Genomic DNA, 15,342 nt, shown 5'->3' with positions numbered 1-15,342 from the left:
GTAGTAATAGAAGTGATAATATGCCTACTAACGCTACTATCCTGGAGACTACTACCGAACCCTAACCACGGTATCTGCACGTTCTGTGCACGGTATACATTCACAACGTCAAATTTGATTGGCAGATATGTACTGAATTAAAATAAATTCGACTCAAATGTTGCAGATTCTCCGGAATACTTTAATAAGTGTGAAAACAGGATGCAGATAGACAGCAATTAACTCAAACAAGGCGTACTGGAAAAATGGACCCACAAGCTGTTGAAGCCCGGTTTCCTCCGCTCGATGTTTCAAGCATATCGGAACGTAGCGTAGTACTAGTATATTTCAATATGCTGTAAAACCTGTGATTTTTTAATCGGTATTAAAATAGACCTAGTCAGCAAAAACGCGAAGTACCATACTTGTGGGTTCCGTCCGACTCGGAATCCGATGAGGGGAGTTCCTGGACGATGAGACGTTGCAGCAGAGCCGCGAAGTGCTTACGATTCGTGAGTCACGAACTACCTCCTCGGCCAGATCATCGGTCAGCTACAAGCCGGTTCGGCTGTTCGAGGACTGGGTGGTTAGTCACCAGACGTTGCCAAGTGGCAAAGTGATCAGCGTCTCGCAAGCGTGTATGACTACCAGCTGTAAGAAATGGACTCCTCTAGCTTCGATTAGATCAAATACAATTTCTACCCGGCCCGAGCATCCGGCCCGCAACGATGCGGAAAACCAATAGTACCGAGTTTGATGTATCCCAACGCCCGTCAGCAGTAGTCGCATGCGGGCCTGACGGCCGCATCCAACTCGAGTTCGAAGCGGAGGACGCCATCGACATCCGATCACCTGACCACCACACGAATGCAGACACAGCGAGACAACCAAACCACCGCCCGGCCGCTGTCGCCAACGCTACCAGCACCGCCAGTCATGCGCATCTGCATCATCATCGTAGGCACCAGAGGAGACGTGCAGCCGTTCCTCGCCATCGCTCAGCGACTCCAACGTGACGGACACCGCGTACGGCTCGCCACTCACGCCGTGTACAGAGACTTCGTCGTGGGCCACGGCGTCGAGTTCTACCCTCTCGGCGGCGACCCCAAGGAGCTGGCCGCCTACATGGTCAAGACGGGAGGACACCTCATCCCCACCAAGATCGAGACCCTCACCAAGGACGTGCCGCGCAACAAGGAGATGATCAACGAGATCGTCCACTCCACGTGGCCGGCCGTCTCGGCCGCCGACCCCGACGGAGGCGGCCCGGGCGTGCCCGGCAAACCGTTCAAGGCCCAAGCCATCATCGCCAACCCCGTCTCCTACGGCCACATCCACGTCGCCGAGCGCCTTGGCGTGCCGCTGCATATCATGTTTCCACAGCCCTGGGTGCCCACCAGGGCCTTCCCGCACCCACTCGCCAACATGCCATACACGGACGAGCTCAAGAAGACCAACTACCTGTCGTACAAGATGGTCGATCTGCTCATGTGGCAGGGCACCGAGGGCCTCATCAACGAGTTCCGCACCAAAGTGCTCAAGCTGCGCAAGATCCGCAACGGCGACGGCGGCCGAGACCTGTTGCTGGACCTCCACATCCCGCACGCCTTCATGTGGAGTCCCGAGCTCGTGCCCAAGCCGGCCGACTGGGGACACCTCTACGACGTCATCGGAACCGTGACTCTGAGCGGTGGGCCGAGCAGTTCCTACGCGGCGTCGCCAGAGCTCGAAGCGTTCCTAGGCCGAGACGGCGGACCCATCTTCGTCGGCTTCGGATCCATGGTGCTCGCCGACCCCATGGCCACCACCAAGATGATCATCCATGCAGCGCAGCAGGCGGGTGTGCGCGTGCTCATCCAGTCCAGTTGGAGCGACATGGCCGGCGACCTCGACATCCCCGACAACGTCTTCTTCATTGGGAACTGTCCGCACGACTGGCTCATGCCGCGAGTGTGTGCCGTGGTTCACCACGGCGGTGCCGGCACCACCGCGGCAGGTCTGCTTGCTGGCAAACCCACCTTCATCGTGCCGTTCTTCGGTGATCAGCCGTTCTGGGGCCATGCGGTCGTCAAGGCCGGCGTGGGTGTTGAGCCCTGTCCGATCGCACAGCTGACAACCGAGAAGCTGCGTGAGGCGTTCGTGGGGCTCATGGACCCAACACTGCGAGCTCGAGCACTAGAGCTTCGTGATATCATGAGCCGTGAAGACGGTGCCGGTGAAGCAGTACGCAGCTTCTACCGGCACCTGCCGACGCAGGAGATGTTCTGCGACCTGGACCATGAGCGGATCGCCACGCGCTGGAGTGTTCGTGATCGTCTGAAGTTGTGTGACCGCTGCGCGCTCATCGTGGGCGAGCGACCTGAGAGCGCCAGCAAGAAGATGGTTAATTACCACTGCGTGGACTACTCGGCGCGTGGGCCAGACTCGACCTTGGGTGGAGCTTCCGCTGGTACTGGAGCATTTTTTCACGAGTTCGCCGGTGCCTACACTGGTCTGGTACGAGAACCTGTTAAAGGATTCACGAAAAACGGAGTAGCGGGTGGAGCCTTGGGGACCTTGAAAGGCGTGGGCGGATTCCTTGTTCGGCCAACCCTTGGACTTGTGCACTTCACAGACCGTGTCGTCACTGGGCATATCAACGCGCACCGTGAGGAAGGAGAACAAAAACATTCGAGCATGTTGGATCGGCGCTTCATGGCCGCAATAGGCTTGCAGAAAGGCTTGGCTAACAGCCACTGCCCAACGATGGAAGTCAACGGTGTTGACACCGTGATTTTTACCAGCCAAAAGAATCGCAAGAAAATGCTTCACAGCATCGAAAGCACGGCTGGAAGGTATCGATCGAGATACAAAGCTGCCTTAGACCTCCGCGATGGTCGACGTACTCTATCAGCCACGGACAATCCCTTGTTCCCAGATAACACCCCCAAGTCTTCCTGTACAGAAACCCAATACCAGTTCAACACAGGCCTCACCTTCAACTGCAGTGATACTGTACCTAAGCACTGCTTGAAGCAACCCGACTTAGCGCTTCAAGAGGTACGCTTGAGACAATCAGGACCAGTCGATATGGCCGTAGATATTCCGCACGAGAAGGCTGACTTCATAGACAAAGATGTCATCGCGCAGTGGCGCGAGCTCGCAGCATTTCAATACGGTAAGACAGTGCAAACACTGCGGACGAACGTGAGCGCCAAACCTCCTATTCCAACCATGAATGTGTGCTTGGCTGCCCTCGGCACGTGGGACAACGGCATCAAGCAGTTCGCCGCGATCGGATTGGAACTCGCACAGCACGGCAACCGTGTTCGACTGGCCGCCAACGAGTGCTTCCGCTCGAAGATCGTCGCTCTTGGGCTCGACTTCTACCCACTGGCTGGTGCACCTGATACTATCCAAGCCTTCGCACAGTTGCTACACGACGCCCAGGCCACCACCGACGACGACGACTCTGGTTGTTCAAGTCTGGAGGCTCTCCAAACCTTCCGAGAACTCATCTACTCGTTGTGGCCTGCTGCGTACGGCTCAGATCCGCATGGCAATGGTCCCAACAAACCCGGTGAGCACTTCCGTGCCGACGCACTGCTGTGGCACCCGATGCTGCTCGGCCACGTACACGTGGCGCAGCGCCTCGGTATCCCTCTGCAGTGCGTTAGCCTCGACCCGCTGTCGCCGACGTTCGAGTTCCCGCACGTGCTGAGTTCGTTGGCTGGATCGAACGCAGCAGCGGCAATGACTCCTCGATACAGCAACTTGCTTTCGCATGGCGTCGTCGATGCAGCGCTGAATCACGGTATTGTATCGGACGTCCTGACCCAGTTCCGATCATTTATCGGGCTCACGAGCCGCTTAGATCGCCCGGACGCGTTGGTCCAGTGGGAAATCCCCCATGTGTACCTGTACAACCCTGCATTGCTTCCGAAGCCTCTGGACTGGACTGAAGAGATCACCGTCGCCGGGCACGTGACGTTGAAGGACGAGCACGTCCACCCAGGCATACCCCCGGCGCTGAACGAGTTCGCAAAGTCCGGTCCGCCGGTGATGTACTTCGGTGTGTCTGCACAGAACTTGGCTGTCAGTGACGCTGAGGAGCTGGTGCGTAAAATCGACCAGGCCGCTCAGCGTTTGAACGTGCGAGTCATCGTACAAGCGCAAGAGCTGCGTGACGCTGCAGCCCTCGCACCGCATCGCTCCAGCTCCGCCCTGGTTATTGACACCGAAGTGCCGTACACGCAGCTTTTTCCAATCGTAGCCGCCACAGTGCATTGGGGTGAGCCCGACATCCTGGCCGAAGGACTCACGGCTGGTAAACCCGTCGCTGTTTGTGGATCGCACCCTTCTCAGCTTTTCGCCGCGCGTCTGTGCCAACGAGTTGGTGTGGGGGTCGCGCCGATCGATCCGGTCACATGCACGGTCGAGTCGCTGGTGGGGAGCTTCCAGCAACTGCTCCAGCCAGCTATCCGAGAGAAGGCCCAGGCGCTGGCGCGCACGTTTGACCCGAACCGATCGCTCAACGTCGCGGTGGGGTCATTCTACTCCAACCTACCGTTGCAAGCCATGGTGTGCGACGTCGACCCGACGAAGCTCGCCCGTGTCTTCGACTCGCACCACGTCGTGAAGCTGTCACTGGAAGCGTATTTGGCGGTGCAGCCGGTCCGCGACGAAAGCAAAGGGTTCGTGCCGTACAAGCCGTTGGAATACGACGGCTTTTGTCCGCCGGTGTTCTCGATCCGTGGTAATCCAGGTGAGATTCCTCGAGACGCGAAGCCCCCGCGTGGTCTGGACGCCGTCGGTATGGCTGTTGAGGTGCTGCACGCCCAGGATGAACGGCGTTCGAGCGAGCATTCGTCCAAGTCCTCATCCGGAGCTGTTGTTGCTCGGGTGGTTGATGCGGAGGTGTTCTGGGCGTCGAAAGAGGAGGAAGGGGCCGTGCGCAAGTCGACCAACGCTGCGTACGAGCGACTTGTAAAGCCGCAGGGTCTGCGCAAGCGCGGCAAGATAACACGATTGTTTGCAAATTAGTCGGATAATGATCATTAGGTTGTAAAATCCGAATCTCGTTACCCGCGTTCACGCTGGTTCTTGCAACGCATCCACGATGGCTTGCTCCACGGGGCTGTAGTTCCCGTCAGCTCTGTCCAAGTTCATCTTGTCATGCAGTCGCACGTTCGGGTTGCACATGATGCGCACCGACTCAACTCCCTTTCGTCCTAAGTTCTTGCTGCGCGCGTGCAGTAGGAACGGGTGCACCAGCATCACGTCGCCCGCCTTGCCGTTCACTTCCACCACCTCCCGACGTCGGAACTGCCTGGCCTGGTAGCTCACGGCGCCGCCCTTCATCCCGCGCGGCTCGTTCCTCTCCAGCAGCCGCGCGACCCACTTGTGCGAGCCCACGGACAGCGCCGTGCCGCCCTCGCCCGGTCCGATGTCCGAGAAGAGGAAGATCAGCAGCAGCCCCGACTCCGAGCTGTCCACGTGGTGCTGGTACGCCGCGCCGTCCACGTGCCACTTGCCCGCCGCACCCCAGGGCGGCTCCGCCTGCTCCGGGAACGTGATCATCCACCACCCGAGCCCGAAGTCCTCCCACCGACCGGCGCCGCAGAGCTGGTCCATCGCCCGCTGCAGTCGCGGGGTCACCACTTGGGCCCACGCGGGGTCGTCCTCCTCCGTGAAGAGTTCTACCCCGTTCAAGAGAGTCACAGCCACCGTGCGTTTAGTTGTGTGTTGCGTAGACTGACTAGAGATAAGGCAGAGTCACGGCATCGGTTGACCTGGAATGCCGACGCGCTCGACCCACGTGCTCGCGTCCGTCGTGACCCCGTCCTGACCCAACCGTGACCAGATCAATTGTCGACACTTCTCGGCGGTGGATCGCGAGAACGCGCCGGGCAGCAACACGAACCCATCGCGGATGAAGGAGGCGATGGATTCGTCGTCTAGTGAAGGAGAGGGAACCTCGGGGGCGATGGCGGCGCGCTGCTTCTTGTCGTGGGGTCGACGTGCCTGCCGCCGTCCAGCAGCTCATTTGGACGCTTCGTTTCTAACCGGTTAGAAACGCAGGAATATTTTGCTTCAACGTCGCGGACCAATCACAGGGCTTAATGGCAGAACGGTTGTGGTCTGTGTGTGCTCCATTTACGCTCCGGCATCGGCCACCTTGCACTTCTTCTTATTGCGGCTGGTCCCCTTGCGCGCTGGTTAGAGCGATCGTGTCTCCCCACTCAAATTCGTCATTACTCCTGGATACTCCTGGGTGCAGTTCGCGTGAGCAAAACTTTGACGGAGCTTCCAGCTCTCTCCAAGGAAAATGCAGGAACAGTGGATGAGACTCGAATATTTAGTGCTTTGGTGAGCACGGTGGCAATGTTATTATATTCGTGTCCCCGCATGTTTAGGTATGGATAGACGAGGAAACGATGATGAGTTGCCTCCATGCGAGAAGCCTTCTTTTCGTGCCAACGAAATAGGATAGATCAGTCGTACAGAAGCGAGCATGTGCGCTGTATGGGGCGCGCGGTGTCTCGGACTTTACCATGTGGGTTGTAAGGCGCATTAAGTTCGTAGTCTCGAATCTTACCGCACAAGACGTAAGGAGCCTACTGGTAGTAGGAACCATGTGCCACCAAAGTGATGCGGATAGTGCAGCAGCAGAGTATGAGGCGACAATATTCGGTTGCCTCTATCCGTGGGCCCGCATTGGATGCCCATACAGCCCTTGATGGCCCAACGACATCTTGTCAGTCAAGCTGAGAAAGTGTACATCTATGAGATTGTGGCGCTGCGCACGCAAACCTCTTTCGCTCAGAATTTTAGCCACCGCACATCTAGTGCTGTCAGGAGCAGGTCCGCTCAGAACTAGTAGGGGTGGATGCCGTAGCGGTCTCCACGCCGACTTGTTCGCGTGTAGGCTGTAATGGCGGTGGTCTTTCGGTGTGGACGGGCTCCATCACCGAGATGTTGATTTCAGACGCAACCCGCAGCGGCCTCGATCCTGGGAGCTGTTGACTTCCCTCTTGACTTCGTGCTCTTCCTATGCATCGGTGTCCAACGTTGGCGGCACGCCGTAGAAAAAGCTTGGGGCAACAGCAGCCAATCCTGCTTGCCGCAGCCGATGCATGTGCAAAGTGGGAAGCCGCTCAGTACGGACGGGCTGTGACGGTGAGCCAGACCAAAGGTTGCGGCGTCAAGCCTCTGTAGTGTCGTTGTTGAGCCTAAACTTCGGATGTGCAGCCCGAACTTGATGCGCACGAAGTTGCAGTGCTGCTCACAGCATCGTTCTCGCTTACTTACTTTTAAGTGCATGCACTTCGACTGTCCGAAGAACGCTTGCAGTTGCACTAACGCCAATGCCGATCGCCACGGATCCTAGCTCTAGGATCCGTGGCGATCGGTATCGCTAGGCTACTGTAGCTGTCTAGTGTGGTAAGGCTTCCCGTTTTCGGGGCCATTGAGTAATCATCCTTGCATGCTTACGGTAACGAAGTGTACAGAAGCAGGGGATACAATTTTTTTTTCAATGTTTCAGAGATCCTCTACTTATGTTTGAGGCAGGGGATACAATGCACATTTGCTGCTACGGAAAGCGTTATCTTCACCATGTGGTCTAGTCTCCAGCCATATCGCTAGCTGGATCCCCCCAACGCTGGCCTAGAACCGAGGGGTAACCTTAGTGGATCGCAAGACAGGTTTTGGGCAAGGAAAGCAGGGAAGGTGCCCGCCCCGTCGATCGGACATGCGCATCGTGGTCAAATCCGCGTGCTTCAGCTTGAGCATCCACCAGTCAAAGTTTCTCACTCCTAAAGCTCTTTTACGCTTGCAAATGCCCGCAATCTACAAGAACAGCACGATGGTCGCCAGCGTCTTCTATGCGGCATGGTCCGCCCCACAAGATGTAAGCTTCAACTGCATTCTGACCGGCAGCCCATATGCGCTTGTTGCGTCTGGGCGCCGCAGTTCGCCACCGTTCTTTCAACTTCTAGATTGGCGTGGTCGCTATCCGATAGGGGATCTACCCGCGAATGGGGCGTGACGACTGTGGTTTACTTAGCGTTACGCCCCCAGAGGGATAAGATCCCCCGAGTAGAGCCACCGACATGCACATGTAACACCGCCAGCCGCCTTTGAATGGCTCTTCGCTGGCTGATGTCAATGGCGTCGCCCTGCCTCATGCCTTAGTGCGTTGGGGTGCAGAGACTTCGCATCAAAGTCCGCGGTCCAAGAATTCCTGCTCAAAACCCAGGAGATACGCCACGCGCTTGGACAACGCGCTTTACGTGCAGGTTACACACCCGGCCGCTGTCAAAGGCAGGCCGGCCGTCAACACGTCATATCGTCCTTGAGGCCAAACCCCGGCAGGACTCCCGATCCCAAATGGTTTCTTGTCCCGGCTGCCAGCGGGGCAGAGTCTCACATTCCGTCGTCAAAGCTGGGTCCGAGCCACGTTGTTCTGGGGCCTTTTCATCGATCGATGGGCTCACTTTCCGATTCACCATGGTCGGAGGATTCACCGATAAGGCACGCCCAACCGTGACCGGATTCAAGAGCGGCCTCAAGCGCCTCACCTCGGAGCGCTCATGGCCTGACCCATGGGACCGTCGGACCACCGCCAAGGACGAATCGGTCGTCGAGTCTGAGTCAGACCAGGACCCGCTGTCAAACCAGTCGCGCGTTCGTCTGGGCAACTCGGACCTGCTGCAGCTCGCACGCGACGCGGCCGACAAGGTGGACTTCCGCCGCCTCACGAACCGCCAAGCCTCGCTGAGCAACTGGAAGGTGAAGGCTGTAGCAAACGGGTTCACGGCGTTCTCGCATGGAGACGGACTCGAGTCAGCCCAGGAGGTGATGACGACGGGCGAGATGAAGGCGAGTCTCAACGAGCTGGCCTTCATCCTCAGCACCACCTCCGACAACGACCACGACATGGTCATGCGCAGTCTCTACAAGGACTACATCCACGGTGCCGTGGTGCACGTGGCGGATCCGTCATTGGACGCGTCCTCGGTCTCGGCCTGCAAGTCGGACATCGAGTCCAAGCTGACGGTCAAGACCAGCGCGTTCGAGCGCTCGCGCATGTTCAAGAACCACGAGCAGTGGTGCTTCCTCGAGTACTTTGAGAAGAAGAGCAGCTCGGACGCCTTCACGGTGACCCTGACCTCGGTGCCCGAGAAGGAGCTGCTAGCTGGCAAGATGAAGGCCGACCGCATTGACGAGTTGCCGGACCTGTCGGCGGGCTACCTCATCGAGAAGATCCCGTCCAGCAACTCGGTGCGCGTTGTTTTCTTCGCCCAGGCGTCTCTCACTGACGAGCCCCAGTTTGACCAAACTCAGACGGAGTTGAACATGAGCTACAGCTTCGGCGGTGATGGAAGCCGCGGAAACCAGCTCGCCCGCTCCAAGAAGCGTCAAAAGCGTTTGATGCGCCTCGCCGTCGGTGCTAGCCAGCTGCCCGAAGTTGTTCGCCGCCGTCGCTTTGGCACGCAGCCTCTCGCGGACTGCTCTGCTTTCGAGGCGAAGAACTCGCGCTGCACATGTTGTGCGAAGTCTCTGCGCTTCCTCACCCGCAAGAAGCGCTGTCACATTTGCGGATACATGATCTGCCACCAGTGCTGGAGCATCCACTCGATGGAGACCCGCGACGGCCGTGTGTCCTCGGTTCGTGCCTGCACTCGCTGCGTCGAGTTCGTGACCAACGGAGACTACTCGAACGTCAACCAAGTTAACCGCGGACGTCTCGAGATTGTTCCCGACTCGAGCTTGGCTGGCCTCCCCGTGCAGGAGCCTCCTGGAAAGGCCCTGACCAACTTCCTGCACGATGCGCTGCAGAACTCGTCGGGAAGCAAGCGCAAGTCTGTCATGTCCGTCATCCGGCACTTGATGAATCAGGAGAAGGAGGATGCCGAGATCCGCTCTGAATGCTCCTCGGTGACCTCATCCATCCGCCTTACGGACGATGATGCCAAGAAGTACACCGACGCGCTGGACAAAGGAATGCTGCGCGTCGAGACTGTGCCGCTTGAGCAGTGCCTGGTTGCGAACGCTAATGGCCGTAACTATCCGCTCAACATAGCTGCTGACACAGAATCACTGAGCAAGCACCCAATGCCGAAGGACGAGCAAGAGCGTATCAATGCGATTGACAAGGGCGGCTTCTCGAAGATCGAGGACACGGAGGAGCTGGACCTGATCTGTGAGCTTCTGGCGCGCGAAATGAAGTGCGCCACGGGTTGCGTGACGTTGATCAATGAGGACGAGCAGCACGTGCTGGCATCGAACGCAGAGCCCCTACGTCAGCTGCACATGCCTCGCGACCAGTCCTTCTGCCAGCACACTGTCATGAACGACACGCCGCTGCTGGTACCCAACCCCGAAGCCGACATTCGGTTCCAGAACCTGCCGGCGGTGAGTGCGATGAACATCAAGTTCTACGTCGGGTTCCCTCTGAAGGACCAGAACGACCAGGTGCTTGGATCGGTGTGCTGCTTTGACAGCAGCACGCGCGAGGTGACGCAGTCTCAATACTCGGCGATGAAGAAGCTGGCTGAGACGGCCTCGAAGGTAGTGCAGATCAAGGGCAAGCAGGCTGCCCGGACGTCCGACCCCGCTCAGACGGACACCTCGTCTTAAGTAGATAAGGATTCGTCATTTATCAATCCATTCATTTGATGCTTGCAAGCTTTCCTGTAATCCTTCACGTTGTTCATGCCGGCTACGTTTTAATTAAAGTTCGTTTACGTCTTGAGAATCGTTGGCAATTCATCGCCCCCACGCGTGTTCCTCGATAACATCGCGGACAAGCTGTTGGGTCCATCCTGACTCACGCAAGTACAGGCTCTCCGGTGTAAACCCACCACCTGCTGTGTAACTGTAAGTTTCTGCCTAGTCCGACACTGCATTCATCGTCCATGGATACCTTGCTTACCGCGCTTCGCTGGCTACAAGCAAAGCAATGACGGTAGAGCCGTGTCGAAGTCCACGTTATCTTAACATCCCGTTAACCGCCACAATAGCTGTTGCACTACACGCCACTTCAACTTGCCTTTGTGTGCGTCACACCACTGTACCCCTTCCCCGGTACATCCTCATTTCCGCCAATCGGCGGCGTTCGGAGCTCCTCACCACCCAACGGCAGCTCCATTATCGGAATCGGCCGCCATGGTCAAGTCGTACCTGCGCTACGAGCGCGCGTGCTCCTTCGGCGTGATCGCGTCCCTGGAGGGCAATGTGCTCTACGACGCCAGCGGGCGCTTCGCCATCGCGCCGGCGCTGCAGGACGTGGCCGTGTGGAACGTGCGCCAGGGCAGCAAGGTGCGCGACCTGCTGAGCCCCGAGAGCGGCGGCGGCCAGGTCACGGCGCTGGCGCTGAGCCCCGACGGCGGCGACGTGGCCTGCGGCTACTCCACGGGCGCCGTGCGCGTGTTCAAGCTGGCCACGGGCGCGCTGCTGGTGACGCTGGACGGCCACAAGGGCGCCGTGGAGGCGCTGGCCTTCCGCGCGGACGGCGCCGAGCTGGCCTCGGGCTCGCGCGACACGGACGTGATCGTGTGGGACCTGGTGAGCCAGACGGGCCGCTTCCGCCTCAAGGGCCACAAGGACGCGGTCACGGCGCTGGCCTTCCTGGCGCCGGGCTCGCTGGCCTCGAGCTCCAAGGACACGCTGGTCAAGGTGTGGGACCTGGAGACGCAGCACTGCGTGCAGACGTGCGTGGGCCACCGCAACGAGGTGTGGTCGCTGGCGGTGAGCCCGTCCGGAGACAGGCTGCTCACGGGCGCGTCGGACAACCAGCTGCGCGTGTGGAGCGTGCAGCAGGAAGAAGGGCAGGAGGGCGAGGCCGTCAAGCTGCTGGGCTCCATCTACAGACAGAGCAATGACCGCGCCGCGCGCGTGGCCTACAGCCCCAAGGGAGACCTGGTGGGCGTGCAGAGCGCTGGCAAGACAGTCGAGGTCTACCGCGTGAGGTCCGCGGACGAGATCAGGAAGAAACGCCAGCGTCGCGAGAAGCGGCAGCGCGAGAAGGCCAAGAAGAAGCAGCAGCAGCTGGACGAGGCCGGCAAGGGCAAGATGCTCGTGATCCCCAAGGTGCAGGATGTGGACGAAGAAGACGCCGCTGACAACTCGGCCACGGACGAGCTGGAGCTGCTGTGCGTGGTGCGCTCGTCGCACCGCGTCAAGTCGTTCGCGTTCTCTCCGGACGTTGCCAAGGATGGCACCACCTCGCTGATGCTCGGACTCCAGAACAACAGCATCGAGACGTACACGCTGTCGCCCAGCGCGGCCACGCTTGAGGACAGATACGGAAAGTCGCACGCGCTCACGCTCAGCGGCCACCGCTCGGATGTGCGCCAGGTTGCCATCAGCTCGGACGACCAGCTCATCCTGTCGCTGTCTGGTGCTTCCGTGAAGATTTGGAACGCTCGATCGCTGCAGTGTATCCGCACGCTGAGCGACGGTTTGTCGTTGGCGCTGTCGGCGGTGTTTGCTCCTGGTAACATGCACGTTGTAGTGGGTACGAAGCTTGGCCAGCTGCTGCTTTTCGACCTGAACTCGGGTGAATGCATCTGGAAGGATGAGGAGGCGCATAACGGCAGCGCTGTGTGGTCGATTGATGTGCGTCCGGACGGCCGTGGTATTGTTACGGGTGGTGCCGACCAGCATGTCAACTTCTGGGACTTCGAGATGTACCGCCCCGACGACGCCGAGCCGAACAGTGCGCTGCGTCTCGGTCTTTCGCACGCTCGTATGCTGAAGATGTCGGATGACGTACTGAGCGTCCGCTTTAGCAACACTAAGGACCCCAAAAAGCTAGTGGTTGCGGTCGCTCTGCTGGACTGCACAGTCAAGGTGTTCCACGACGACTCGCTGAAGTTCTTCGTGAGTTTGTACGGCCACAAGCTGCCAGTTATGTCCATGGATATTTCGTCGGATGATTCAATGCTGGTGACGGCGTCTGCTGACAAGAATGTGAAGCTGTGGGGACTGGACTTCGGTGATTGCCACAAGTCGATCTTCGCGCACCAAGACAGCATCATGTGCGTACGATTCGTGCGCAAGACGCACTACTTCTTTACTGCGTCGAAGGACAAGTCGATCTGCTACTGGGATGGCGACCACTTTGAGCGTATTCTGAAGATCGACCGCCAGCACTTCGGCGAGGTGTGGGGCCTAGCGGTCAGCGGTGACGGTAGCTTCGTGGTGAGTTGCTCTCAGGACCGTTCGCTCTGCAAGTATATCCGCACAGAGGACCAGGTATTCATTGAGGAAGAAAAGGAAAAGGAGATGGAGCAGCTTTTTGAGGACGAACTGACCAACAACAGCAACGATAAGGGACCTACCCTGGGCAAGGAGAAGGGCGAAGATGACGAGGAAGTTAACGAGAACTCGGCGTCGGCTTCGAAGCGTACCATTGAGTCGGTGCGTGCTGGTGAAAGTCTGATGGAGGCAATCGACCTGGCAGAGAGCGAGCTGCTGGCCATCGCGGACTTTGAACGTGTGCAGAAAAAGAAGGCAAAGGAGGCCGCGGCTGCCTCTAAGAAGCGCAAACAGGAGAAGAAGAAGGCTGCTGAAGAGGCCCAAGCCAACGCTTTACCTGGCAACGAAGTGGAGGAGGAGGAAGAGGAGGCACCCAGCAAGCCGGAGAAGGCAACGCGTCCGCCGAACATGCTGCTACTAGGATACTCTCCGCTCAAGTACGTGCTGCACACGCTGCGGCGCATCCGGCCGCACGATATGGAGGAGGCTCTGATTGTACTCCCGTTCGACTACGTCGAGCGGCTGATCCGGTTGCTATTGCAGCTGATCTCGGGCCACCTGGAGGTGGAGTTCTGCTGCCGCGTGCTGCTCTTCCTGCTCAAGCTGCACAACTCGGCCATCTGCGCGCGCGTGGGCCTGTTCAACGAGCTGGAGCTCTTGTGGCAGCGCCTGCGCTCGCAGCTCGTGGAGAACAAGAGCCGCATCGGCTTCAACCTTGCTGGCCTCAAGTATTTAAAGCGCACGCTCGACGAGGAGCGGACTGGCTTCGTGCAGGAGATTGCCGCCACGCCCGCCACCAACGGCCGCAACAAGAAGAAGCGCAAGGTGATCGACGTCGAGGCGTAACTCGAGCACAAACAGACAGTAGCAACCCGCTCAACCTCCTAGCGAGCGGGTCATAGAGCAACAATGCAAATGCATGTGTAAAATGGACCACGTTCAACCATGGCGTTCTCTAAGCTCTGATTTGTCAACGACGTTGAAGTGAAATATCTAACTCTAGTTGTGCGTTCAATTGGACCCGCATTTCTAACCGGTTAGAAACGAAGCGTCCAATTGAGCTGCAGGTGGATCGGTTAGAAATGAAGCGTCCAAATGAGCTGCTGGACGGCGGCAGGCACGTCGAGTCCGCCGGCGAGCCCCGCGACAAGAAGCAGCGCGCCGCCATCGCCCCCGAGGCGCCATCTCCTCCACTAGATGACGAATCCATCGCCTCCTTCATCCGCGATGGGTTCGTGTTGCTGCCCGGCGCGTTCTCGCGATCCACCGCCGAGAAGTGTCGACAGTTGATCTGGTCACGGTTGGGTCAGGACGGGGTCACGACGGACGCGAGCACGTGGGTCGAGCGCGTCGGCATTCCAGGTCAACCGATGCCGTGACTCTGCCTTATCTCTAGTCAATCTACGCAACACACAACTAAACGCACGGTGGCTGTGACTCTCTTGAACGGGGTAGAACTCTTCACGGAGGAGGACGACCCCGCGTGGGCCCAAGTGGTGACCCCGCGACTGCAGCGGGCGATGGACCAGCTCTGCGGCGCCGGTCGGTGGGAGGACTTCGGGCTCGGGTGGTGGATGATCACGTTCCCGGAGCAGGCGGAGCCGCCCTGGGGTGCGGCGGGCAAGTGGCACGTGGACGGCGCGGCGTACCAGCACCACGTGGACAGCTCGGAGTCGGGGCTGCTGCTGATCTTCCTCTTCTCGGACATCGGACCGGGCGAGGGCGGCACGGCGCTGTCCGTGGGCTCGCACAAGTGGGTCGCGCGGCTGCTGGAGAGGAACGAGCCGCGCGGGATGAAGGGCGGCGCCGTGAGCTACCAGGCCAGGCAGTTCCGACGTCGGGAGGTGGTGGAAGTGAACGGCAAGGCGGGCGACGTGATGCTGGTGCACCCGTTCCTACTGCACGCGCGCAGCAAGAACTTAGGACGGAAGGGGGTCGAGTCGGTGCGCATCATGTGCAACCCGAACGTGCGGCTGCATCACAAGATGAACTTGGACAGAGCTGACGGGAACTACAGCCCCGTGGAGCAAGCCATCGTGGATGCGTTGCAAGAACCAGCGGGAGACCGGGATTAAACGTGCTCGAAAGTTGCTGTGAAACGAAACAAGCATAGATTTG

General features: G+C 58.9%; 6 protein-coding genes across 6 annotated transcripts; 5 read left to right on the top strand and 1 right to left on the bottom strand.

The window, feature by feature from the left end:
• Positions 1-915: 915 nt before the first annotated feature.
• Positions 916-2,686, top strand: IUM83_16518 (Sterol 3-beta-glucosyltransferase; the record flags this gene model as incomplete). Its single annotated transcript, XM_067941405.1, has 2 exons — positions 916-2,475; positions 2,594-2,686. 2 exons carry the CDS (start codon positions 916-918, stop codon positions 2,684-2,686), a joined length of 1,653 nt encoding a protein of 550 aa, XP_067781574.1.
• Positions 2,687-4,617: 1,931 nt separating this feature from the next.
• IUM83_16517 (Sterol 3-beta-glucosyltransferase) lies at positions 4,618-5,001 on the top strand (the record flags this gene model as incomplete). Its single annotated transcript, XM_067941404.1, has 1 exon — positions 4,618-5,001. The coding sequence occupies one exon, from the start codon at positions 4,618-4,620 to the stop codon at positions 4,999-5,001; it is 384 nt and encodes a 127-aa protein (XP_067781585.1).
• Positions 5,002-5,049: 48 nt separating this feature from the next.
• On the bottom strand, positions 5,050-6,474 carry IUM83_16516 (Phytanoyl-CoA dioxygenase; the record flags this gene model as incomplete). The annotated part of the gene is made up of 3 exons (XM_067941403.1): positions 5,050-5,657; positions 5,751-5,982; positions 6,463-6,474. The coding sequence occupies 3 exons, from the start codon at positions 6,472-6,474 to the stop codon at positions 5,050-5,052; spliced, it is 852 nt and encodes a 283-aa protein (XP_067781586.1).
• A 2,574-nt stretch (positions 6,475-9,048) lies between these two features.
• On the top strand, positions 9,049-10,602 carry IUM83_16515 (FYVE finger-containing protein; the record flags this gene model as incomplete). The annotated part of the gene is made up of 1 exon (XM_067941402.1): positions 9,049-10,602. One exon carries the CDS (start codon positions 9,049-9,051, stop codon positions 10,600-10,602), a length of 1,554 nt encoding a protein of 517 aa, XP_067781587.1.
• Positions 10,603-11,130: 528 nt separating this feature from the next.
• On the top strand, positions 11,131-14,070 carry IUM83_16514 (WD repeat-containing protein 3; the record flags this gene model as incomplete). Its single annotated transcript, XM_067941401.1, has 1 exon — positions 11,131-14,070. The coding sequence occupies one exon, from the start codon at positions 11,131-11,133 to the stop codon at positions 14,068-14,070; it is 2,940 nt and encodes a 979-aa protein (XP_067781551.1).
• A 236-nt stretch (positions 14,071-14,306) lies between these two features.
• IUM83_16513 (Phytanoyl-CoA dioxygenase) lies at positions 14,307-15,299 on the top strand (the record flags this gene model as incomplete). The annotated part of the gene is made up of 2 exons (XM_067941400.1): positions 14,307-14,586; positions 14,680-15,299. The coding sequence occupies 2 exons, from the start codon at positions 14,307-14,309 to the stop codon at positions 15,297-15,299; spliced, it is 900 nt and encodes a 299-aa protein (XP_067781588.1).
• Positions 15,300-15,342: the final 43 nt, after the last annotated feature.

This window comes from Phytophthora cinnamomi (assembly GCF_018691715.1).
Source record: "Phytophthora cinnamomi strain GKB4 chromosome Unknown Contig116, whole genome shotgun sequence".
NCBI lineage: Eukaryota > Oomycota > Peronosporomycetes > Peronosporales > Peronosporaceae > Phytophthora > Phytophthora cinnamomi.
This window is presented reverse-complemented; position numbering and strand designations above follow the sequence as displayed.